This window comes from Leptinotarsa decemlineata, unplaced genomic scaffold (assembly GCF_025532065.1).
Source record: "Leptinotarsa decemlineata unplaced genomic scaffold, Ldec_3_MD MMD2_tig00026340_RagTag_RagTag, whole genome shotgun sequence".
Lineage (NCBI taxonomy): Eukaryota > Metazoa > Arthropoda > Insecta > Coleoptera > Chrysomelidae > Leptinotarsa > Leptinotarsa decemlineata.
This window is the reverse complement of record NW_027412694.1, coordinates 13,606,714-13,634,529: the sequence shown is the minus strand read 5'-3', so window position 1 is coordinate 13,634,529 and position 27,816 is coordinate 13,606,714. Positions and strand designations below refer to the sequence as shown.

At 35.8% G+C, this 27,816-nt stretch overlaps 1 protein-coding gene across 9 annotated transcripts in view; it reads left to right on the top strand.

Annotated features, from left to right (window-relative positions):
* Window positions 1-27,816, top strand: part of LOC111504205 (potassium voltage-gated channel seizure) — a 741,437-nt gene that overhangs the window by 76,203 nt on the left and 637,418 nt on the right. For 3 of the 9 annotated variants that reach the window (XM_074183658.1, XM_074183662.1, XM_074183657.1), the window contains exon 1: window positions 15,585-15,890. The exons of 3 other annotated variants lie outside the window; for them this stretch is intronic. In XM_074183658.1, the coding sequence (XP_074039759.1) occupies window positions 15,713-15,890 (178 nt within the window). In that variant the 5' untranslated portion in view covers window positions 15,585-15,712. Of the gene's footprint in view, window positions 1-15,584; window positions 15,891-27,816 lie in introns of those variants that run through there. 3 more of the 9 variants (XM_074183661.1, XM_074183660.1, XM_074183659.1) reach the window with 1 other exon arrangement.

Here is a 27,816-nt window from a genome sequence, read left to right as displayed (position 1 = left end):
CGTCGCGTCGGCTTTACAGTACCTATTTATAGAGGAACTGCCAGATGCTCACCAAAATTGCTGAGTGAAGGAAGTGACATTATGTGCCTGAAATAATATATATTCTGGGATAATAATATGACTTCAAACAGATATGATTGACATGTATTTCATATTTCTCAAAATCGATTCGAAAATGGATCAATTTCGTCGAAGCAATCAAATGCCATTGTATATATTAATAATTTCTTGTTCTAAAAATCATTTGGAACCGTCGGTATTTTTCAAGTCAAAATAATTTATAATGATATGAGAAATAATATTGATATATTTGTTATAAAAAAATGGGGCTACACCAATTTTAGAGCGCGATGTCATGAGTTTATTTAAATTTGAAATTGCATCAGTCAATTATTATTCAACTACTCCCACTAACGTTGATGAAATTGTCAAAAGGTACGATGCATTATTTTCTCCTGGGCTTGGTACTTTTAACAAAGGTACTGTAACTTCAAAATTGAAAGACGAAGAGGTATCTCCTCTTCCTCTTCCTCTTCCTCTTTCGTGCAAGACCCTCACCTTACGGTTTGCGAGATAAAGTAAACAATGAAATTGATAGATTGGTTGAGATAGGAACTTTGAAACCTGTTGATTTTTCAAAATGGGCAACTCCCATTCTACCAGTCATTAAAAAAGAGGGTTCTGTTATGTGGAGATTTCAAAATTACTTTCAATCCTGTTCTTGGAATTGATCAGTTTCCACTTCCAATCGGATAGATGATTAATTTTCACAATTACAGGGGGGTGCAATATTTTTTAAATTGACTTATCGCAAGCCTATGCTCAAATACTTTTAGATGAAAACTCCAAGGAATCAGTCACAATTTCAACCTATAAAGGTTTATTTCAATACCAACGTTTACCATACGGTGTTGCATGTGCTTGTGCTAAGTTTAAAACAATCATGGAATCTTTGTTACAAAACATAGAAGGATCAGTTGTTTTTTTGGACGATATTCTAGTGTGTGGTAAAAATGATTTTGAACATAATAGTAGGCTTGACAAAGTTCTGTCTCGTTTGCAAGAAGTAGGTTTGAAGGTTCGTGTCGATAAATGTAATTCTGATAAAGCAGAAGTTCAATATTTAGGTTACATTATTAATAAAGATGGATTGTGTACTTCTCAAGATAAAATTATTGCCATTGAGAAGGCACCGATTCCAGAAAACATTACTCAGTTGAAATCTTTGTTAGGAATGATAAATTACTACGGGAAATTCATTCCCAATCTTGCAACAGTTCTCAGTCCATTATATAAATAATAAAAAAAAGGATGTCAAGTCCATTTGGAGTGAAAAATGTGATACTGCATTCATAAAAATTAAATATTTGTTAAGTTCTGCTCCAGTATTAACAAACTATAATCCAGAATACGAATTGAGACTGACAACTGATGCAATCCCTTATGAAATAGGGTGTTTAATAAGTCACATTTTATCAAATAATGTCGAAAAACCTACAGCATATGCAAGCCGTACCTTATCTGTAGCTGAAAAAGGGTACAGCCAAATAGAAACAGAGGGACTGAGTATAATTTTTGGTTTGTGTAAATTTAATCAGTATCTTTACAATAGAGATTTTACATTGGTTACGGATAATAAACCGCTTATGGCAATTTTTAATTCAAAAAAAGGTATCCCTCAATTTTCAGCGAATCGACTACGCCGCTGGGCAGTCATATTATCAAATTATCGTTACAAAATAGAATACGTTAAGTCCGAAAATAATTCCGCAGATTTTCTTTCACGTTAACCCTTGAATATAAATGTGGAAGATGAATGGAAATCTGTTAATATTGATTATTTCAACTATTTTGTTGAAACTGAATTAACTGCAGCGAATTTTGAGCATGTTAAGCAACTTATACGTTTTTATGAAACTTTACAAAAGATAATCAAATATGTTAAATACGGTTGGCCAAAAAGCTCAAAGAATACTGCAAAATTCAAACAATTTTATCCAATCAGGCATGAATTTTAGATCGAAAACAATATTTTATTATGGAATCATAGAATTGTTGTACCGGAAGGTATTCCTCGAACATTGGTGTAATAAAAATGAAAAGTATTGCTAGGAATCATTTCTATTGGCCCGGTATAAACGCTGATATTGAACGTTTGTCTAACTCATGTAAAAATTGTTCAGTTAATAAGTCAAGTTCAGTCAAAAATAAATTACATCCCTGGAAATGACCCGATGAAATTTTTTATCGAATTCATATAGATTATTTTGGTCCATTTCTGGATAATTATTACTTGATTATATTTGACGCACATACAAAGTGGATTGAAGTGTTTCCCACAAGAACAATGTCTTCAAGTTTCAATGTGAAAGCACTCCATTCAGTATTTTCACGTTTTGGAATACCTAAATATGTGATTCGAACAACGCAAAAAATTTCACAAGTGGTGAATTTCAAATATTTCTGAAAAGATATAATATTACGCATATTACATCTTCTTCATTCAATCCTCAATAAAATGGTGCCGCAGAAGTAACGGTAAAAACTGTTAAAAAATCCTTTCAGAATGCTCTAGGTAAAAATAAAAACATCGATATTTCTACAGCACTAAATGATTTTTTTTGTTTGATTATAGAACCTCTATTCATTCAACAACTAACGTATCACCTTCAATATTGATGTTTGGTCGCAATATAAGTAGAAAATTCTTTTTATTGAAACCTCCTAAAGACGATATCAAATAAAAAATAGAAAAACAACAGGTAAAACAAATTAAACATTTTGGTGGGAAGGAAAGACCAACATTTAATATAAATGAAAATGTTATCGTGAGAGACTATACTACAATAAACAAGGTAACTTAGATACCCGCTGTGGTTAAAAAAATATTGGGTAAATGTACATATATATAGTTTTTGTTCCCGAAATCAATCGTTTATGGAAACGTCATACAAACCAAATATTAAAATCAAATGTTGTCTCTCGTTCACCAATTCATGACGATTGTGAAGATGCAGAAGAAGATCATAAAAAATCTGAAATGTCTGAAAGCGGCTGTTCGACTTTTGTTGATAAATCGAGTACCACTGTAAATATTTCCAACTCTGAAAACCAGGGTTCGACAAGTAGTACTATTGAAAACTTTGAAAGACCAAAACGTGTTATTAAACAACCTGATAGATTAACTTATACCTGATGTATGTTCATTATGTATAATATTTATATTTTTTTACTTGCATAATTATAATTGTATTTTTCAAATTATATAACTTGATTAGAGAGGGGAGAGTGCTATGTATCATACTGTAAAAGTATTTGCAAATTAGATTATTTCCCCTGTTTTGTTTTATGTAGTTTTCTTATGGTACTTCCTTTTTTATATTCTATCGTGTACTAAGATAAGAGACGAATATTCTCGCAGGGAATGTAAAAGTTTTATTCACATTAGAGTAATAAATAGTTTATGGTAGTGGTTGTTCATATCAACTACCCATAAAGAGCACTCATTATTGTTTTACATTTTGTTTTTCAATATTTACGTCTTTGTTCACCCATGACTATGTGTAGATGTTAACAACCTAGTGTTAAAACTGACTTTTATTTATATGACCTACTACAAATATTATGTAACGTAGTTAAATAAATATATCTATCTATTCATCTATCTATCTAACTAACGGGTGAGTAGGTGCATTATCGTGATGCAAAAGCTATGATTGTTCTTTTGCAATACCGGACGTTTTCTTCGTAGGACCGTACGACCATGTGACCATGCACAATGTCAGGGAAATCGAAGAAAACAGTGAACAAAACCTTGACATTTGATCGAACTTGGGGTGCTTCTTTGGTCTTAGCTCTCCTGGGCTTTCCCATTGAGACGATTAGACTTTGGTTTGGATGTCACGATCATATATCCATGATTCATCACCAGTTATGACGCTTTTGAGCAAATCTCGATAGTCGCTGACTTCATTCACCAACTCCTGAGCGTTCATGTTCATGCGACTGTTTTTTTGGTCGAAATTCAGCAATTCTGAAACGAACTTTGCTGCCACATGCTTCATGTCCAAATTTTGACGGTGCTCCACAACAATATTTTTCACTTTCTCAACATTTTCATCGATTGTTGATGTCCAGGGCACACGTCGTCTTTTACATCTTCTCGACCTTCTGTGGAAAGTTTGTACCACTTGTAAACATTGTTCTGACTCAAAGTAAAATGACAGTATGCCAGTAACATTTGTGAAAATCAATTCACTCCACACCAGATCTTATTTCATTTTCTCGCTTCATAATTCTTGTCTATTCATTTCCATGATTATTTAAGGACAAAATACGCATCTCCAATCCAGCGGATGATCCTTTTCTGGATAGAACTCAGCAGATTCGGGGTATGCTTATATACAAACGTGAGTACAGTAATCCATAGAGAGTCTGATCTGAGCGTTATAAAGCATCAAATGTTGCTGAGGTGTGTACGGTTTCCTGGTTCTGAACAGTGGTCCTAGCTTTTATGAAGCACCTTTTTCAATTCCACAGCTACATGAGTATGCCCAGACAGCAGTAAGCGAAATTGTCTGTTCTGACCGCACTTCATCTAGTTCGGGGAGAACACTGATGCCTGGGTTTTTGTGGCATAAGCACCGTTATTTTATTAAATGTTCTCAAAAGTAAAGCATTTTTACTCAAAGAAATAGCAATGGAAATATTTCTCACTTATTTTCTAAGTATTACAGATGATAAGAATGAAAACAATGTTTGAAAGTGCCTATGTTATTGTATGAATTGTGTACTTGATGTCCATGAAGGAAAGTCCTAATTTTTTTTATAACCTAAATTTATTTGAATAAATGAAATACATATATCATCAAAATTGAACAATACCTATCACTAATGAAAGAATTAAAAAATTCATTGAAAACCAAAAAAAATATCAAATTCAATAAAAACTAAAAAGAGAAATTCCGTAAGATTTCAGACGCTGAATTCTACGTAAAAGTAGCAACCTTATTTAGGTAGGATCATATCGCTTTTCCTGTAGAACAGCAAATAAGGAACTCGCGTTTCCTGGGGTTTCACGGTTGCACGGTCTTGACCGAAGAATCATCGTACCTAATCCAGCAGTTGTAGCCGACGTGAAAGGCATCGGTCACGTAGTGTTCAATGTTGGCATTTTTGCCTTCGTGGTAAATGACGGCAAATACCTTGTATTGTTTCTCTGTTGGAGACTGTGTTTCCGATGATATCAGAGTCGAATTCGAAATCAAAAGCCTTGATAATCTTCGTGTAACGGTCGTTGCTGTGTTTGAAAAACTTCAGATGCAAAATAAAGATAACGGGAAGTTTGCAGAGCATAATTTGCTCCCACGCTTCGATCTTCTCGTTTGATTTCGTGGAAGTCACTCTCTCTAAAAAGTTCTTGGAGACAAGTACCTCTAGCGCTTCTCTGGCGGTCTTCACTTTCTCAATGTTGAGTGGCAGGGTGAGGAAAAGCTGGGTATTCTCAGTAATGTGGTCCACATTGCGATGAATGCTCGACTTTAGTTGCCCCCCGAAGATGTCACTTATCGGTGTATTGGTGAAGTCGATCCTTCCGGTTGGTTGTCCTTTATTTTTCGATTCCATTATGTTCCATATATTATTTAAATCTTTGCTCAAAGCAGAGTCAACGAGAGGTTTTTTCATATTTAATATTATATTCAACCAACTAATGTAGCTCAAACAATTCATCATTGAATTTCACTAGTTCGGACTTCCATTGTCGACTATAAAAATGATTTGAAATCCCTGAAACAACTAAAAGAGAAAATTAAAAATGAATAGCTGAAAATAACAATTATATTAAGCAAAATAAACCTGAAATGAAATGATAGTGAAATGAAATACAAATAAAAATAGAACAATTGAATAAATGAAAATAGAGAAATGAAAAAAGAAAATAAAAATAAAAAGTGGAGAGATTCCAAGTCACGTTAGTTCACGACGTTTCGATTGTTAGTATCTACAATCGTCTTCGGGTGATGACTGGACTGATTCCTCCGAGAGATGACTATTTATAGGTCGTTCGAGTTCTTTCACTTATCCTCGCTTTCCATTTTCCGCTTCACTGGTTCCGTGGGAGATGATCGTTTTGGCGGGAGTTGGCCATTTTTCTCTTGATAATGGGTTTCCATATGTTGCGTATTTAAACGCTGGCTTGGCTGAATACGTCGTTGGACAACATGTATGCGGCTTCCTTGAATTTTCTCCTAACCCAATGTTCCTCTCTGTGCAGGATCTCAGCTTGGGACCACTCGATGTTTTGTTGATGGCTCCACACATGGTCTGCTTTTTCCCTGATTTGCTGGTTTCCCCTCGCTGTGTTTCTTGTGCTCGGCAATGCGAACATTCAATGGCCTCTTAATTTCACCAATATAGGATTTTCCGTACTCACAGAGTATCCGGTAAATGCAATTCTTGGAATCGCAGTCTGCGTTTGGTTGCCTGGTTTTAGTGAGGCTGCTACGGATAGTGTTACCGGATGTGAAGCAGGTTCTGATGTTGTACTTGGAACCAATTCTTCTTATCCCCTCCGATAATTATCTGATGTAGGGAAGTGCAAGCACTAGTTGTGACGGCTTCTCTTCCTTGCGAGGCTCCTGCTGTCTTTTAGCCAAAATATTTTCTAACATCGCTTTGGAGTAGCCATTCCGTTGAAGATCATTTTTGATGATGTCTAGTTCCTTATCGAGACCTTCCTTCGTATTACAGAGCCCAAAAGCACGGTCATATAGAGTCTTGATGATTCCTCTTTTAGTCGATTGATGGTGGTTGGTTTCGTGGTTCAGATACTGTCAGGTATGAGTGGGTTTTCGGTATACAGATGTTTCCCACTTAGTGTCGGTCCTCTCCACCAAAACGTCTAAGAATGGCAATTCGGTGTGGATTTCCTTCTCCATTGTGGAACTGATGGAAGGTCTCACGCTGATGATGTGTTTCAGGAAGGCGTCTAGTTCAGTATTCCCATGGTTTCATATTATGAAGGTGTCGTCAACATATCTTAACTAGACTCGAGGTTTCTTGTGGGCTTCTTCAATGGCTAGAGTTTCGAGATATGTTGACGACACCTTCATAATATGGAACCATGGGAATACTGAACTAGACGGCTTTCTGAAACACATCAAGAGCGTGAGATCTTCCATCACATTCACAATGGAGAAAGAAATCCACAACGAATTGCCATTCCTAGACATTTCGGTGAAGAGGATCGACACTAAGTGGGAAACATCTGTATACCGAAAACCCACTTATACGCGACAGTATCTGAACCACAAATCCAACCACCATCAATCGACTATAAGAGGAATCATCAAGACTCTATTAGACCGTGCTTTTGGGCTCTGTAATACGAAAGAAGGTCTCGAAAAGGAACTAAACATCATCAAAAAAGATCTTCGACGGAATGGCTACTCCAAAGCGATAGTAGAAAATACTTTGGCTAAAAGACAGCAGAAGCCGTCACAACCAGTGCTTGCACTCCCCTACATCAGAGGATTATCGGAGAGGATAAGAATAATTGGTTTCAAGTACAACATCAGAACCAGCTTCAGATCCGATAACACTATCCGTAGCAGCCTCACGAAAACCAGGCCACCAAACGCAGACTGCGATTCCAAGAATTGCATTTACCGGATACTCTGTGAGTACGGAAAATCCTATATTGGTGAAATTAAGAGGCCATTGAATGTTCGCATTGCCGAGCACAAGAAACACACACAGCGAGGGGAAACCAGCAAATCAGGAATAGCAGACCATGTTTAGACCCATCAACACAACATCGAGTGGTCCCAAGCTGAGATCTTGCACAGAGAGGAACATTGGGTTAGGAGAAAATTCAAGGATGCTACATACATGTTGTCCAACGACGTATTCAGCCAAGCCAGCGTAGAAATAGGCAACATATGGACACACATTATCAAGCGAAAAATGGCCAACTCTCGCCAAAACGATCATCTCCCACGGAACCAGTGAAGCGGAAAATGGAAAGCGGGGATAAGTGAAAGTACCCGAACGACCTATAAATAGTCATATCTCGAAGGAATCAGTCCAGTCATCACCCGAAGACGATTGTAGATACTAACAATCGAAACGTCGTGAACTAACGTGACTTGGAATCTCTCCACTTTTTATTTTTATTTTCTTTTTTCATTTCTTTATTTTTATTTATTCGATTGTTCTATTTTTACTTGTATTTTATTTCACTATTATTTTGCTTAATATAATTGTTATTTTCAGCTATTCATTTTCGATTCTTCTTTTTTAGTTGTTTCAGGGATTTCAAATCATTCTTTATAGTAGACAATGGAAGTCCGAACTAGTGAAATTCATCATGAAACATTGTCAATCACCTTCAAACATTTCATCATTGAGTCCATTCAGAAGAAAACCTAGACACTCATCTGCATCTTGTTGTCTACCATCGATCCAGTCAGTCCGCATGTTATACAACATTTTATAAATCCACGTTGGACCAAATGGGATGCCAGTGTTGATTGAAACGTTTTGGTCATTCTTGGAATTTTTATCTACTCTCCCGTCTTTCGTGGCATTGAATTAAACCTGGTTAGTTTAACCACAATTCGAAATCACTCGTAGATCCTCATTGAGATATGAAACCTTCTGCTGCCAGTGAAGATATGCATCCGCAGCCGATGTGCTGAAATCCAAATGGAATGACGAAGTGTGCTGTCGTCAGCAGAACCATATATTGGATTTTTCGTTTTTCCAATAATTCTTTGATATACAATAAAAAGAGGGTTGGAGACAATATGGATCCTTGGGGAACACCATCACTGATGGTGAAAGTATTCGAGAGATATCCATCGACGGCCACTTGCAGGGAACGTTCTTTTAGAAGGCTGGAGAGCTATTCACAAAAATGATCCGACAAGCTATAGCATCGAAACTCGGCCAGCAAACCCTCATGCCACACACGGTCAAAGGCCTTAGGAATATCAAGCGCAACAGCTCTTGACTCTCCATGTTTCTCGATTGCGTTATTCCAAATATGGGTGATATACGATAGAAAATCACCAAAGATGTTTAAACCTTCCAAATATTTATGGATATGGTGGTTCACGTCTATCTCCACGATTTTTGATATAACAGATAGCAAAGCGACTGGTCTATAAGTAGTTATTTTTAAAATTTTTCTTGCCCTCTTTGGTATTAGGCTGAACGCGAATAATCTTCCAACAAGAAAGAATAACCCTTTTCTTGCAAGACAGGTTGAAAAATGCTGGTGCAAGTTCATTTTCGAACTTTTCAAGTACGATGACTGGCACTTCATTAACACCAGACGCCTTGTTGATATTGAGCTGTTTCAAAATTCGTCTGACTGTACGTTTTCGAAAAGTAATTTCCGGATTACACCAACTTGCATTATAAACACGTTCCGCTATTAAGGAAAACAGTATATGAATGAAACAAATTCACACTTACATCACTGAAAACAATATCATGATTAACAGTGTTATCCCATAATTCAGCAGATACTCAGAAGGAGCCACCATGTGCAGAAAGCTATTACACTGTTCAAAAATCGAAACTGCATATCTCTTGATTCAAAAAAACATCAATCTCGGTCCAACGACATTCTTTAACTGAAATGATGTAGGATATGAAAAACTGTAAAATGATTGTAAATTTGATTCTTTGACTTTCAATTTTCAAGTGAAACTTTCATTCATTTCAATTGTCCTTGTCTATTTGACAAAGATCATTTACTCACCTTGACGTTGGAATGTACAATGAATTACCGGAAAAATACAAATTCTACATCCACCGTATAAACTCCCTCGAACTGTTAAAAAAGATAATGAAAGGATACTTACATGAGACAGATAGACATAAAATACATTCACTTGTCGAAAACTGAATACTTCTGTTTATAATTTTTTCTATTTTTCTCTGTAAATATATGTGTTACTATGTGAGTGTTTGTAAGAATATTTTCAAATTTCATAATAATTTCAAATGTAATTATTTCTTTGGAGTAGTATGTTTCTTGCAATAGAACAATCTTGAGTCGCCTTTTGAAGACATTGATATTTGATGATTTAATGTCCTCACTAAGCTTATTATATAGCTTAACCCCAATGCATATGGGGTGATTCTTTGATATTGTCAATGTAGTTGATGTATTTCTGATGAAATGTTCATGGATTTGTTCATTTCTAGAAATAATTGAAATATTGTTTTTTTATATGTTTTTCATAATTATTTCAAATCTTTAAATTACTGTTTGACTTAAATGACAAATGTAATTAATTATTTCTTTGGGAAACATTCTGTACAACAGACGAGAAATAATGACCCATGCGCAACCATTTGGTCCTGAATTTTCCCCGTTTATTTGCAAATGACACCCAAAGTCTTTTTATGTCATTATTGTAAACATTCCAATGTGAATAAACTTATCATTATTACATTATTATACTATATTTTTTATATTTTATATTCATAAACTGCTACTGCATGAAAGGGGGGCATCTGCAAAACTAACCTCTCTGAGATATATTGCATGAATGTCTGTCGAATAAAATTCAATGGCCATCATGGTATTATCCAGGGAAGTAGTTGTTTTCTGGCATTCAGCAAAATTTATTGTGTATGTAGGTTGGGACAGATGAATTTTCCGATATTTGATTTGGAAATATATATTTCCTTATATGTATGTGTAATGTAGTCTTTGGAAATAGTATTTCATGACGAATTAGTGCTGAGAGTTTGTTTCAAGAACCAAGTTTGAGAAAACGAAAATAAAACCTCGTGACTATCGAATATTTTTTTTTTAAATGAATACAAGAATACGGTCAAATGGATGAAACAAAGTATTACGTAACTTTCATTTATGATTTGAAAGAGAGTTAGCATAGCCATCTCACTATATTTTGCTTTCAATAAATAATACTACCAGTACCTAGTTTCTATTCAAATAACCTGAAATATTTTTATTATAAAACAACGATAAAAATAAAATAAAAACAACAATAAAAATTAATTGGCGCTCCGGGGCGACTTCATTGATTCCAGTGGCGCATTTGCTTTTTCAGCTGCAGGAAAACTCGGAAAAACCTGCAGCACCACATCATCTGAAGATCTTGATCCAACAATGTCCTCTCTCTTATAAAACAAAATGTAGGGTGTCTCCAGAGGCTCCAATAAATTCAATGCATCACCAGAACACTTCGTGATACGACTATCGTCAAACTTAAACCAGTCCGTTTCTTCTTTGACCAAGGCGTAATAATGACCAAATTCAACTCCAGAACCACAGTGAACAATGACTGCATGAATATTATAATAGTGGTCTGCTAGGTTGAAATGTTCATCTATTTCGAACCTTCCAAAGAGTTTCTTGCTTCCGTTAGAGGTTGAGTCTTGTTTGAAAATCATCAGTGTTATTATTAGATTGACCTATTTTCAAATAGATTCGGATGAATTCTCTTTCCAATTTATTAAATCATCTGAAAATTGAATTTTCAACAGGTGATGATCGACTGTATTGCCAAACATGCGCCAATCTAACTGAATTTTATAAGGAAACAAGTATAGCTGAGGCACCAGTCAATCTAATAATAACACTGATGATTTTCAAACAAGACTCAACCTCTAAAGGAAGCAAGAAACTCTTTGGAAGATTCAAAATAGATGAACATTTCAACCTAGCAAACCACTATTATAATATTCATGCAGTCATTGTTCACTGTGGTTCTGGCGTTGAATTTGGTCATTATTACGCCTTGGTCAAAGACGAAACGGACTGGTTTAAGTTTGACGATAGTCGTGTCACGAAGTGTACTGACGATGCTTTGAATTTATTGGAGCCTCTGGAGACACCCTTCATTTTGTTTTATAAAAGAGACGACATTGTTGGATCAAGATCTTCAGATGATGTAGTGCTGCAGGTTTTTTCAGGTTCTCCTGCAGCTGAAAAAGCAAATGCGCCACTGGAATCACCGAAGTCGCCCCGGAGCGCCAATAAATTTTTATAGTAGTTTTTAGTTTATTTTTATCGTTGTTTCAATAAAATCTTATTTATTTATTATCTGAAGGGAAATGTGTGTGTATGATATACACACCTTTTGAAGGCCTTTTTACTAACATATTCAATTTCTGCCTTTCTTTGAGAGTTACCCGCTTGCAATATAATTGTGGAGAAGTAGAAGGCTAGAAGTTTCTAGTGTGAGAAGTATATGAGTGAGGACTGGCTTATCACTAATAGTCAGATTTCATAATCAGTTTTTCCATATACGAATGGATATAATTTACCGTTTCCTTACTCGTTTTTTGATCGAAAGCATAAAAGAGGTACCTGTGCCCAGTTGGAATGACTAGCTGTTGATTTGTGGAGGTAAGGGCACAGATCGGTTCTTCATTTTCCGTAGAAATTCAGTTAAGTGTTGAAAAGGCTTACCAAATTGAATACTCTTATTCAGACGCCATCTGAAGAAGTTTCTAGAAATACTTGTCCCTGTAGACCAACTTAGTTAAATAGGTATAGAAGACACTTCAAGGTTATCAATAAAACAAGTTTCAATAGGGGTTTGCATATCCTCAACTTTGAAATGAATGAATAATTATTATTGAATTCGCGATGTCATTATAAAAAGGAATCAGAGAGTAAAATTTCGGGAATTTTCCACTGTTTCCAGTTGTTGCTTCAAAAAGAGAAGTGACAAAGGGTTTGAAGCACTAAACCTCACAACTTTTGATCGAAATCCCATTTCCTTCAAGAAAATTCATGGCTTGTGTTTTAGACACCTCAACTAGACTCATCTGATTTTTGAGATCCAAGAATACGGCAGTCTCCGGCAGTAGCGACCTCGGACAATCTGTTACAGACCAGAAAGACACATCAATTACGATCTCCTTCTCGAATATAGTCAATCCTATGAATATTCAACGTATGACAAGTTCATCGATTTTGTTGATTTTCTGATTCATTCTTGTTTTGATCTGTTTCAATACTTTTTTATGCTTTCATGCGTGCCTTGCTTCTCATGCTTTCATGCTCATTGTGAAAAATATCTTAATGAATCTACGATTATTTGAAATTAACGCATTCAAAATACGATTTTATATCAGCCTAATGAATGATTCTCAAAAAAAAATTACTTAAATCACTACTGTGTGTACTTAGGCGGATTAGACGGATCCAGACACAGAAAGATTCTCTCAAAAATGTTTCCTTCACACATTGAATAAATTGATGGATGTAGCTGTTACTACGTGGTCGGAAATCATAATGAAGAAAAGAGAATTGAAACTTTATATGTTTTTTACTACTTTTATTTATAACCAACGGTACTGCAGTTTCGTCCTATAAGGACATTTTCAAAGTTTAATGTATGAGTTTGAAAATGTCCTTATAGAACTAAACTGCAGTAACGTTAGTCACAATTAAAAGTGATGGAAAACATATATTTTTCTCCATTCTTTACACATTGAATCGGTATCGGTTCAAAGTTCACTTAATGCTACCATCTGTTACTTCCATCCCTTCATACACAAGATCCCATCAATAAAAATCTGTTCAAAATCTGTTTTTCCGTCAATCAGCTATCGAACGACAACTCTCTGAAATTGAGAAACTTGTGCGAGCTAAGGACTAACGGGGTCTTACCTTATAACGTGTGATTCCTAACACTAATGTATGACATTACTAAAATTCTGTATTTCACTCCTCACTCTACTTCAATTACTATGAAAGAGAATTTTATGAGTGATAAATAGAAAAAGAATAGACAGAATGTCATCGTGATTTCGTCCAGGTTTGGAGACCAGCTCCCCTACCCTTTTGGGTCTTGAGAGGGACCAATGGGTTCATGACTGAATTGGTGACAGCATGAAGTCCTTAGACATCAGTGCCGCCCTTCACGGGATACCCCTACCAGGCTGGGGTGGGATGGATGAAAAAGTTATTCGTCCGTTAACGGGGGACATGAGGGCCTCATTCGACAGAGTGTCGGGGCCTTCTATATCGGGAGGGGTCGTCTACAGCATAATCTGTGGCTTCCCTAACTAACGGGTTTTCATGAGTTTCCGTTTTTTCGAAAACTCTCTCATTCCTCGACTGAATGGACTGCCGAATGGAAGGCAGCTGCAAATCTCTGCGGATGGCTTCATTCCGCACGAACCAAGGAGCATTCACAATCATCCCAATCAACTTATTTTGCAACCTTTCCAAAATGGAAATGTTGGACGGAGCCGCTTGTCCCCAGACGCCTGAAGCGTACATGATGACAGGCTTGAACATCGTGTTATAGATCGTAATTTTGTTTTTTAAACTCATCTTTGATTTTCTATTGATCAGAGGGTACAGACTGGCTATCCGACCCTCGATCTTAGATTTGACGTACATAATGTGCGGGTTCCAAGTGAGCCTACGGTCTATCAAAAGGCCGAGGTACTTTACCCGCGCTTGCCAGTCAATCTCCCTTCCAGAGATTCTCACTTTTCTGGTTATCAAAAATAAGCAAAACGTTAACTTCATCCTAGTTGCATAAAATTTGGCATATGGATATAAAATTGCCGTAGACACAACTTTTTCAAGTAACTTTTTGTTAAATTCGATCTAGAAATGCACTTTTTCAATTTTTTTCAAAACAAAAGTTGAATTTGACAAACATTGAACGTCGGTGGGTCGCAGTTGGCCGCATCATTTTGGGTTAAATTTAAAGCACAAACAAGTGCCGAAGTTAAACTTCATTGAATCTTTTCGAAAAAAAAGTTTTCCATGTGGTGCGCACTTTAATAGTTACACTGTAGATCAACAGAAAATCTGTTCCTAAGTATAGGAAAGCAAAATGAAAAGTTCTCCTCTGCTTAATATGAACCTACAAAAAGTCCAGTGTTTATAAATTAATCCTATAAGCCTTACAGAAAAATCCTCAAGGCGCTCTATAAACGGAGCCTGTGCGATAGTAGTGATTCACATTGAATTTGAATAACTGGAGATTATATCCACATCCACATGAACGTCGTTCTCCAAATGAAAGAGTTTTTAAACACTGAAGTTCGAGTTGTACTGAGTTATGAGGTTTATCTCATAACGATGAGCAGCCACAGTTGGAACACTAGAAACACAAATAACAACAAGGAACATTGACTATTCCACAAAAATAATATCTTTCACAGAATAACTCTCTTGATGAAATATTCATCCTCCAATTTACATTTTTATTTGATACTACGCGTGACTGATCCACTTATTTGGCCATAGTTTCGTGACAATACTCATTTGCCGATAAAATTTACCTGTGATAAAATATTCGGCAAATGTTTTGTCACCCCGCAGAAGTACTGCGACGTATGAATTAAATATCCCTTCTGGAATGACATTGATGTTTCATAGGAAATAAACCGAGAGTTCATTTTATCCGAACACATCCCCGACCACAAATTTCCAACCAACCTGTGAAAATCGCGGAGCCGACATAAAATAAACCGGACGAAAAAAAGGTTAACGAGTGTTTGAAGATACGAAAATAGTTTCCTAAGCCAGAGCTTGGTATTTATATCACTCGGGTATGTCAGTACATTAAAGCTACTCAACAGGAATACAGAGAGAGGCTCAACATTTTTTCGTGCGCGTCAAAAAAACACTCGTGTGTGTTTGTGTGCGTGTGTTGTGATTTTAGGAAAATGTGAAACAGCCCCAAAGGCGCAGATGCGTTTTATATTGTGTCGTGGAATTGTGCACAAAGTGTTACTTTTTCTTGTTGCAAAGTTATTGTTGATCAAATGTCTTCGTGAGAGTGCTGTGTTTTCAGTTATCATGAACAGTATAGCACACGGGGAGATAGTGAAAATTATAGCAAAGTTGGAGAAAAAGGCCACTGAACAAGGTTGATACGTTGTTGTCTTTCTATTATTGCTTTGTGATTGATCAACAAATCAGTTGCTCACTGAAAAGTCTTGTCTCGAGGGGGGAAATTCGCACTCCTCTATTATTTTTTGCGGCCCTTCGCAGTTTCTTTCCAAACCTTTTTTTTAATCAATTCGATAACTTACATTGCAGTTAGTTTTTGACAACAGTTACTTTCTTCCTACTATTAGAATTGAATTAATTAACCTATACTATACAACAACTTACTAATATTAGATATACGCTGTCTGTTCTGCAATATAGGGTGAGTTTGAAATTTTCCAAAAAGTATGCATTCATTCATCAATTTCTAGTTTGTCCCGTTTAGAGTATCCTCCCTCAGATATAATACACTTGTGCCAGCGTTTTTGTGATCCACGAAGCAGATCTGATTTGCACTTTTTGATATGTCCTTGAGCTCGCTCAGTGATTCGGTTTTTATCTCCTTAATCGTCGCAAAAACACTGTCTTTTCATAGGTCTCTTCGAACTTGGAAACAGAAAGAAATCGCAGGGGGGCAAATCTGCTGAATACGGTGCTGAGACATGATTATGGTGTTGTTTTCGGTGAAAAAATTACGAGTGAACAGGTGCATTATCGTGATACAAAAACCATGAATTGCTTTTACACAATACCGGAAGATTTTTTTGTATTGCTACCTGCAGGCGGCACAAAACTTCAATACTCCCTATTGACCGTACGACTATGTGGCATAAACTCCTGATGCACTACCTAAAGGCAATCGGAGAAAACCCTGACATTTGATTTAACTCGAGTGTGCTTCTTTTGACCTTGGCTCTCATGGGCTCTACCATTGGGATGATTTGACATTGGATTCGATGTCATAACCATATAACGAAGATTCGTAACCAGTTATGACCCTTTTAGGCCAGTCTAGATCTCCTTGACGTCTTTCAAGAATTACTGAGCGGTGCTCATGCGACGGTTTTTTTTTCAAAATTTGGAAATTTCAGAACGAACTTCGCTGCCGCATTCTTCATGTCCTATATTTTCGGAAAAATTGCATGGCATGGGCCAACCTCCTCAGCAATTTGCCTAATAGTGATCCGACGATTTCCTATAACAATTTTTTTGAGTTATTCAACATTTTCATCGGTTGTTGATGTGCCGAGGCGCCCAGGGCAAACTTCGTCTTTACATCTTTCGACCTTGTGTGGAAAGCTTGTACCACTTATGAACATTTTTCTGACTCAGAGTACAATCATCGTATGCCACTATTTTTGGGCACTCAGTTGAGTTGTTCCCACAACATTTTATACAGATTCAACTGCCATTCTGTGTGTTGTTGAACGTGCTCCAATAAAAGTTGAACAAAAAAATTGGATTGTTAGGTCTGGTTAGATTAGGTTAGGTCCATAGTGAGTGGGTCTATTCAGCCCTCCACCGCAACTGCGGCAGTTGTATCGCCAACAGCATATGCAGGAATAACTTCAGTGAAGAATCCTGCACTGACACCTGTCGGATATAATCCAACGCCCTTCGTGGTATTAGCCAGGGGAGTAGTTGTTTTCTGATAGGTGTCAGTCCATTAACCAGACGCACTACTTCCAAGGTGACCTCATCCTCTGAAGCTCAATAAGCCTAACAAATATACCACTGTTTAGGACTATCTATCATATATAACAAAAGTATTCCAAAATTATGGAAAATACAGTGTTTAAAATCCAAATGGAATAAATTCATTATATTTTGGTTACAATACATATTTTAACAAAATTCCGAAACCTGTCAAATTCAAATTATAATTTAATATACTTCAACGAAAAAAGACCACCCCTACCGTCAAACCCCGTCGAATGAAAGGTAAAAATGCAATGAGTGATGAACTCAAATGTGATGATTGAGTTTGAGGAAAACCCACATACATCGAGTAGACATGCCTGCACTACATCAAATATTAGCCCAGACGATTTTGATAAGAGAACTTATTTTTGTGAGCAAATGATGGACATGTTGGATAACAATATCATCCACTAAGAAGATGTGGTTAATTTTCGTTTTGAAGGCACCTGGCGATTTTGAAAAATTTTTTGAGTGTACTTACGTATTTTGATGCGTAGATTAGGAATCCGAGAGAAAAAAGCGGCGCTCTCCCTTATTTACGGCCCTTCAAAGTTCACAAAAGACAACTTTTCAGCCGTCTTTTTCACAAATTAAACTACACACATCGGAAAGGTCTAGGGATATTTTTAAAAATGGCAATAATTTTTTTTTAGATCGCTTTAGGGAAAAAGAAAGTTGACGGGTGATTATTAAACGAATGTAACTTACAACAAAATTTATTAAATGGTCAAAAATACTGAGTGCGCATATAAGCAAAACTAAAAAAAAATATGGCTCTTCTTTGGCACCCCGAAAAAAAATCATAATACAAAAAAAAAAATGAAATCAGTACAAAGTATAGCCTCCACGCTGGTTTATTACGGCCGAACATCTATCGTGCATCTACAAAATGAGATTGTCAATGTCTTGTTGAGGTACATTTGCCCATTCAGCGATTAAAAGCTCTCTCAATTGAAACATGCTCGATGGGATTCAGGTCCGGTGATTGTGCTGGCCATGGCAATACATCAACTCCTTCGTTGGTGAGCCAGTCAGTCACTAGACGCGCGACATGTGGACGAGCATTACCTGGCATTAGGTGGAAGTTTTCACCAACAGCACCAGCAAACGGACGGACGATAGATAGAAGAATGGTGTCGAGGTACTGTCGAGGTGTAAGGGAGCGATTTGGAAGAACGAGATCGGTTCTGCCGCCGATCGTGATTCCGCCCCATAGCATTACTGTACCACCTCTGTATGTGTGGACTTCCTGGACGTGTCTCAAACGTTCATTATTTCCAAGTCGTCTCCACAGTCTTACTCGACGAGAATCTGGGTGAAATCCAAATCTGGATTCGTCTGTAAACAAAACTCTGGTCCAATCATTTGCATCCCAGTGTTGATGTTCTTGACACCACTCTAATCTTCTACCGCGATTGCCTCTCGACAAAGTGGACATCTAAGTGGCCTTCTATTGTGGAGATCTGCTTCATGCAGTCGATTTCTGACAGTATCACGACCAATGGTTACTTGGTGCGTCTGCTGCAACACGTTAACCAACTCAGGTGCTGTGATTCTCGGTTGTCTTCTTGCGGTTAAGACCAAAAATCGGTCTTGAACTGCAGTTGTAGCGCGTCCTCGCCCTGGATGTTGTTCGGCTGGACTGCCAGTTTCACGGAAACGCCGCCACAATCGACTGATAACACTTTGGGAGACCCCCAAACGAAGAGCTACATCATTTTGTCGTATGCCACCTTGAAGAAGCCCTACAGCTCTATTCATCTCAGCCAATGGTAAGTGGTGGCGTTCCATGTTGAAGCACAATATTTCCAGTTCAATTGCTGAGCAAGAACTGCATAGAATGTACAAACTCGACACTTTCAGATTATTCATTTTAGCCGAAAACCTACAGTTTGTAAAAAACTTGATAAAAGATTAGTTACCGTTTTTGCAGGCTTTGTTCAACCCATAGAAATCTACAGGGTGGTCGAGTGTACCAATTTAATCGAAATTAAACGACCTTATGCATTTATTTTTATGATATTTAGTATGTTATAAAAATATCCCTAGACTTTTCCGATGTGTGTATTTAAAAACACAAGCATCTATTCACTAGGTGACCTTTACACCTTATTCCTCCTTCTTTGACACTTTTCACTTCAATAATTAACATTTTTCTTATAAAAAACTCAATTTAAAAACGAATGCTCCTCCTGGTGACATTCTTCTATTTTAAGGTTGGTTATTAGTGACATTTCAGAAAAAAAGCAGTTGGTATTTGCCGCCGCCTACTATTTCAAATTCGTAATAAACCACCAAAAACCAATTTACGGTATAAAGAATGGAGGTAAAAAACATTTGAATTACTTTAGGAATATGGACTGCATCAGTCGTACCAACCATTCCATTAACCTTAAAAAAGTAAAATACAGAGATATGTAATCAAAAAGCAGCTCTGTACATTTTTTAACATTTTTATTGAAAAAATGTTGATTATTGAAGTGAAAAGTGTGAAAAAAGGAGGAATAAGGTGTAAAGGTGACCTAGTGAATAAATGCTTGTGTTTTTAAATAGTTTATTCTGTGAAAAAGAAGGCTGAAAAGTTGCCCTTTTCTGAACTTTGTCTCTTAATGGTCATGCTAATCGGCAAAATTGCCGCTACTGGTCAACTGAACATCCTCAGCGGTTGAGAGAAAATACCCTTAAAATGTTAATGTTTAGGTAGTGATTGTAGGAAACCATACCATTGGTCCCTTTCTCATTGATGGCAACTTCAAAATGATGCCATTCTTAGCTTACCAAATTTATATCCTGATATGGTTTCAGCAGGTTGGATCATCACATTACCCAGTTAATATTCGGCAATACCTCTATACAACATTTCCCAATCGATGAATAGGGGCACATGTATTGAATGAATGGCCAGCGCGATCACCTGCTCTTTCATAATTACATTTCTTTTTATGGGTATATGTAAACAGCAATGTGTACAAAACTGATCCTTCAGATAAAAGAACGAATAACGCTTGCGCTTAGGTCGATCACGCCTGATATGTTAAATAATGTTAGAAGACAGTTTTATTCGAGATTAGGATGTTTCCAAGGTATTGGGAAAAAACTCCAGTGATATTCGTTACTCCACCGAAGGTTCCAAACAGTGCATTAATTGTTGCAATGAACTTGAAAGCGATAAAATTTTTGAATAAAGAATGAAGAGACCTATCATACGATATATCACAAACCTTTACTTCTCATTTAAAAATTGGGGGTTGTACCTGTCATTTTAGGGGGGTTGAAGGTAGGGGTAGCCTTTTTTCGGTGAAGTATGTCAAATTATAATGGAAAGATGACGTTTTTCGAAATTTTGTTAAAATATGTACCGTAACCAAAATGATGAATTTATTCCATTTGGCTTTTACACACTGTATATTTCATAACTTTGGAATGCTTTTGTTATATATGATAGATAGTCCTAAACAGTGGTATATTTGTTAGGCTAATTGCGTTTCAGAGGATGAGGTCACTTCGGAAGTAGTGCGTCTTATTTTGAACAGCTCATTAATTTCCAAATGAATTAGGAATGGACTGAGCTATTACGAAACGTATCTAGAAAAAAAAATTATGAAAACTGTTCAATTATTATCATAGATAACATTCACTTCCTCTCATCCAATGATGCTAGAGTAAATATGTAAATACTACGCCCAACGATTTAATTATTATTGTAACTGATCTATGCTGTGAATTGCTGATGAGAGTAGTTTGATGACTGCTACCAGTTTTATATATTTTTTTCAATAATACCGCATAACATAAACATTCTTTTCAATCATTTTATTTTCAAATTTTCAGTTTCTGATTTTGTTGCTCAATTCTTCTCATTTTCTCAGTTCATTCAGTGCCTCAGTATTACAAGGTAATATGCAAGTCGCCATTTTGTAGCTGCGTCCATCTTGAATTCGTATCATTCTGAAAGTATACTACTATTCTACTAGTCAAGCCCTGTCATCTAATACCCATATTGAGTTAGTTGTGAAAGAATATGTATTTTGCCATTTTGTATCTGCGGCCATTTTAAATTAGCATCTTTTCCAAAATATACTACTATTCTACTAGTCGAGCCCTAGCATTTTATACCCATATTGAGGTAGTTATGAAAAAAAAAATGTAATCCGTCTTCTTGTAGCTGCTGCTATCTTGAATTTACATTGATGAAGAATTAATTGAATTGTATTGTCATCAAAACTAAATGTGTGTACCAATTATCAGATCTATCTATCCACAGGAGTCAAATATTAATTATTAAATTTGACCCAAATGAATGAAAAAATAAAAGAACAAACCAACAAATTAACAAACAGGGAAAGCTGAATGAAACTGAGGTATGGTCTCTAGTCTAATGAGTTCAATGATGATCGTATTTTTTGAATGACAATATTTAATCATTTATAACAATAACATAAGATTGGGAGTGTCGATATATCGTTCGTTGATACATTTACAACACTGCCTAGACATTTTTTCTCACCAAACACATTTGTAACTGTTAAATATTTGTAATTATTTTTACGCTTGGCATATTTTGTTCAAGTAGATTTAGCACGGTTGTGTCCAATCTACATTTTTGGCAATGGTCCGTTTATAAATTCTCACTTCGTTTCAAACAATAATTTATCGTGGTGATAAGCATCAATATGCACAGTGTGTCTGAAAAATACTGGAAACTTCATACCTGAAAAAGAATATTGAGAATTTCATCGAATTTCTAACAGGGGATGTATTTTATAAATTCACGTGGTCACATTTCGTAATATACTTTTGAGTAAAAATATTATTTCATTTTTTTTTGTCTCATTTCTGGCATAATATTTGTTCCTTATCATTCGGTAGAAAATATTTTCAGCATATCACCAAGATAACAAGTTTAGTAGAAGGATTGATTGAATTTTCTACTGCAGAATATTATTTTTAGAACATATGTTCATTATGTTTTTCACTAAAAAGTTCTCATATTCAGAATTTCATCATAACTGTGAATCGATTCCGATAGAAATTGTAACTGAGATGAAGAAAATCATGAACAAATACAATACGATTATCATTATACACTGTCATCCCCAAAGTATGCACCATATGGGAAATTTATTTATTAAGGGTTTTTCGACAAAAAGTTATTCTTGATAAAAGTTTGTGCATTCCCTAAAACTGAACATACGATAACAAAATGCAGTTGGACACATGTAATATACGAGGAGCCTTCAAATATTTGATTTTGAGACAAGAGTAAAGTACCCTTATTTTGGAAAATCTCTGGAAATATTATTTAGAAAAGTTGTTCAACATTGAAAAATACATTCAGATTTGAAGTCATGGGGCCATCTAAGTGAAGTTTTAATTTTTTACCATTTTTTTAAAAACGAAAAAAAACTTGCTAAAACGATAGACACCATCCTGTATACGACATATATTACGTGTATTTCACTATATTTTGTTAGTGCATTTTCAGTTTTAAGTGATGCACAAACTTTTATCAAGAATAGCTTTTTGTCGAAAAACCCTGCATAAATACGTTTCCCATATGGTGCATACTTTGGGGATGACACTGTATATAATAATATACATTATACAGTATGCAGTATATAAGCAAGAAACATAAGTTGTAAAGTATGACTCCGTCACATGATCAAAAACGTCTTAGTATCAGCTCAAAAAACTTGAAATCCTTCTCGTGACTCAACCCTTAGCTGAGATCATCATGAACACATGTCTCCTGCTGCTTAATCTACTCATGTTTTTTGTGATACCAGTTATCAAGAGAATGGTCAAATATTGTAACGAGGCTTCCAACCGGGACTTTCGAATTTTGTCAATTGATCTTGTTGAAGCTGCATGTGTCAAATTAGTTGTTATTTAGTCAGTGTTTTGCCAAATCACCATATACTGATATAAAAGCATCCAACAACACGTCCACAATATAACATTATTTCATCAAAATGAGTGTTTTGTTTAGACAACGTACCGCGCGCTTTGCCCATCTCACGATCGCCATAATTGTCCTATCGAGAGGACAACTGGCAATGTGATGGATGATTTTGAGTCAATTGACCCAGTAAACGATCGATCAATACCCGTACGTGGACAAAACGCAAAATCTGCCGAAAACATCGCCACTGTTAAATTGTGCAACAGAATCCGTGGCAATCGATTTCGCGGTGCTCACAAGAATAACTTGCCAATTTTGCGTTATGACTTGGGCCTGCACTCATTCAATTGACCCAGGAGCTGAAGGTAAACGACCATAAACAACGACGTATGGTCGCTGAATGGGCTCTAGAACAGTTATCAACTGACCCTAATTCTTCTCAAAAATCATCTTCAGTGATGGGGCCCATTTCTTGATGAATGGGCACGTGAACGAACAAAATTGTCAAATTTGGGGAAGACATTAATCCACATGAGATAACACGAGTCGATTGATTCCGTCAGCATAAAAATTATTTGTTCGGGATTTGATGAAGTCGACGAATGCCGTCTTTGCCTGGTACCGATTGGCCAAGGGGGAAAAATAGGGGTTCATAGATTGTATTGAATTTCGTCTGTTTTGGGTCATCTGTTTTGGGTTTTAATAACCCAAAACTGTTTTGGGTTATTAAAATAATATTTCAACTATTTGTTTGAAATAATCTGTCGCGAAACTCAATGTAACAAACCAAATTCTACGTGGACGAACTAATTGATTCAATATGGAACTAGTTGTTTCGAGAGTACTTTTTTTCGTGTAATTTAGTGTTCGTTTCAGGGGGGATTTTTCCCCCAGTAATTTCATTAACACCGCTAGGCGATCCTCGATTGATATATTCAATTAAGAAAAAATAAAAAGTTGCTACTGAATATACCTCCATCATCATGTATGAATGAGAGTAGTTTATTGAAATGGTGATGAATATTATTGATTGCTCCGACGTGAAAAAAGAAGCAAGGAAATTCCAGTTCGATTTGGGGTATTCTAAGAAAACTTGAAATTAAAAAAAAACACAGCCCTAACCTCCCCGTGGATTTATCAGATCTGAATCATATAAACTCCCACTTCACATATATTATTCATCCTGCAAAGTCTGATCATCATTGAACACTCATTGAAAGATATACTCAGACATATAATGAACCTACTTTGAATTTTCGCAGTGACACCACTCCAGGCTCAACAATACATCAGTGGTAAGAAACGTAACTGTGCTGGATCTAACAGCATTTCTCTCATTATGTTGAAGTATATTGAAAATTATCAAATCAACCACATAACACACATATTCAATTCCTGTATAGAAACAAACCATTTTCCTTCTGCATGGAAACATGCAATTGTACTCTCTTTGCCAAAATGTTAAAATCCAACTGAATTATTTCATTTGAGACCAATAAGCAAACTGCCTATCCTATCTAAGGTGTTCAAGCGGATTCTCAAACATTAAATTGATTCTTTTGTATACAATAATTATTTAATAACAAATGTTTAGTGAAGGGAGTGTAGATCTTTTGAAAAGTTACCTCAGAAATCGGACTCAGTCAGTATGTCTGGATGAAAAGTGTTCTAGTGCTTTACTTGTTGACTATGGAGTACCTCAGGGCTCTATACTTGACCCCATTCTGTTCTCTCTATATATATGTGACTTCCATAAAATAATTGATCATTGCATAGTTCATCATTATGCAGATGTCACTCAGTTATATTATCGATTTCCTCCAAGTAAATGGCAGGTGACAATGGAAAAAATAGACAGCAATCTACAGAAGTTACTAGATCTATCCATAGCCCATAACCTGAAATTGAATTGAAAAAAATCTCAGCTGATACTTTTTGGCTCGAAACACAAAAGATGGAAAATTGAAGGAAGAATTGAAATCCAACTTGGACAAGACTTACTACAAATAATTACAGAAAGCAACAACTTGGGTTTGCGGTTATATGCTGATCTGAGATTTCACAAACATATAAATTCACTTTGTCGTAACTCGTACAGTATCTTACGTCAACTATATCAAAGTAGAGATATTATGACTTCAAAATTGAAGTTGAAACTTTGCGAAACCCTCATATTATCTAGAATAGCATATTGCGATAAAATCTACGGGACTGTTTTGATACAAACTGATGTAAATCGCTTACAAAAAATACAAAACAATTGCATTCGTCTTTCTCATGGTGTGAGAAAATTTGACGATATATCCCCCAAGTTCGAGAAGTCAGGTTGGTTACCGATTGCTAAAACCTGGCAGTTCTTTTTACTTGTCAATACACATAAATTTCTCATTTACAAAAAGCCAAATTATATTTATGAAAGATATAAAGATTTCAAATCTCAGAATAATTCGAGGACACGAAATCGTCACACTTTTATTATTCCAGAACACTCGATAGCCTGCTTTTCTCGTAGTTTTATTTACGACTCTATCAAACAATATAACGCTCTGACCAGATAATTTAGAGACTACTCTGTATATAATATCAATAAAAAGTTGAAAACATGAATGAAGTTTCTGGATAGATAATATATTCATGTTATGCCTAGCTCATATGATTTTCCCTTTGTCTCACGTTTGTGTATGTTTTGCTATATTTTATCTTATTTGAGCTGAATAGATTTCTAATATTCACTTTGGAATTCATAACCTTTATTTTTCTTAGTTTCACAAAGATGCATGAACTACTCACTTACCAATGTATACTAGGTAATTATTTTTATATCTAATCTATAAAAATTGATGTTTGTTGGTTGGTTGGTTGGTAAGTGATAAACTTCTACATCGCTCAACCGATCGTGATGAAACTTGACATGTATAAGTTACTTTTCATAGAGGTTTTTAGGCTATCAATCTTTCTGTAACTCGGCACTAGATGGCGCTGTAGAACAATTTTTTGAAAGCACTGTTCTTTAACGCTGCGCACGCCTAAGTTCGTTGATTCTGATTCTGTCAAAACAGTGGAACAACAGCGATACAGCAACATAGTACTAGTTTCTATATAATACATGCTATCCCCTAGGTTAAGTTGTAAAACAGACTCGGCTGAACTTCGCCCTTTCATTGATTTTTGTATCTACTTCTTCTTTATAAACAATGTATGTCAATGAATAAAGCCCATTTATTATTATTATTATTATAAATAATGAACTGAACAGTTTTCTATTTGAATTTCAGTAGGTAGAATTCACAACACAAGTAGAAACAATTTCGCCAAGCTAAACAGAATAACTCTCAATTAACCCACAAAGGAAGTTCGAAGCGTAATCCCAGCAATACCACTCAACCTAAGAGGAGTCTATAATCCTTTGTCCTCTACGGATACACGCACGAAGTCCTAACCAGAAAATATGGTGCAAGATAATCGATATTTTAACCTGATTTCACGGTTTATACAAATAGCGCTTTGCTTCTGAAGTTTCAGAAAATGGGCCGAGAGTGGACATAACTTTTATGAATCAACAATGTGTAGTTTGGAAGGCGAATAGGTCATCTAAATGTTACTGAAAAATCGATTAATTCAAATTTTTCTGCCAGTCGTGGTAGGTATCTAGAATAGCTACTTCATGAGATCTTGTTAACTGTAAGCGATAAATATTCGATAAGATGAAAAAAATATTGGCTTTAGCTATGATTAGACAGTATTCAAATATATATTGCACATCCTCAACATGCCATTTTTCTTTGAAGTACATATTTTTCAATACCAAAAATATCCAAATGTTTTTTTGGATTTCATTGAGTGTAGAAAAGCATTGCTATACATTTTCAATATGACGTTTCATGTTTTCAGATATAGTAGTAATATTGCATAATGAGGTGTTGGATTTTTTCATCTTTTTCGTAAAAGTATCACTTAGTGATTAACGAAGCGATTTCGGAAGATTTCGTTCATTAATTTTTTTGTCAAAACAACTCACCTGGAATTTTTTTTATATATCTACATCAGTAGATTTATTTACTGAAAAATATTATTTGCGCAGACATAACACTAATATTCAACAGACAAATTTCATGTCGAAGCTGTGTGACAAGCTCCAGAATGTATTGTTGATTGCCAATTGCAAAACAGAAAATTATCCAAAAAAATAACTATGTCGAAGCTGTTTTTCAGGTTTTTTGGCCGTAGTCCGCAGGTTTTTATACCTGACGTTTCGTCTACTTCTGCGATAGACGAAGGCTATGATGTATCAGTCGAAGTGCTCCACTTGGTGCTACTAGGTCGACTACTACAATCATGGTAGAAGTCAAAGTGTGCGAATTGTTGTTGTCATTGTCCACAACAAAAAACTACAATCATTGCAGTTTCTGTAGTTTCGAGT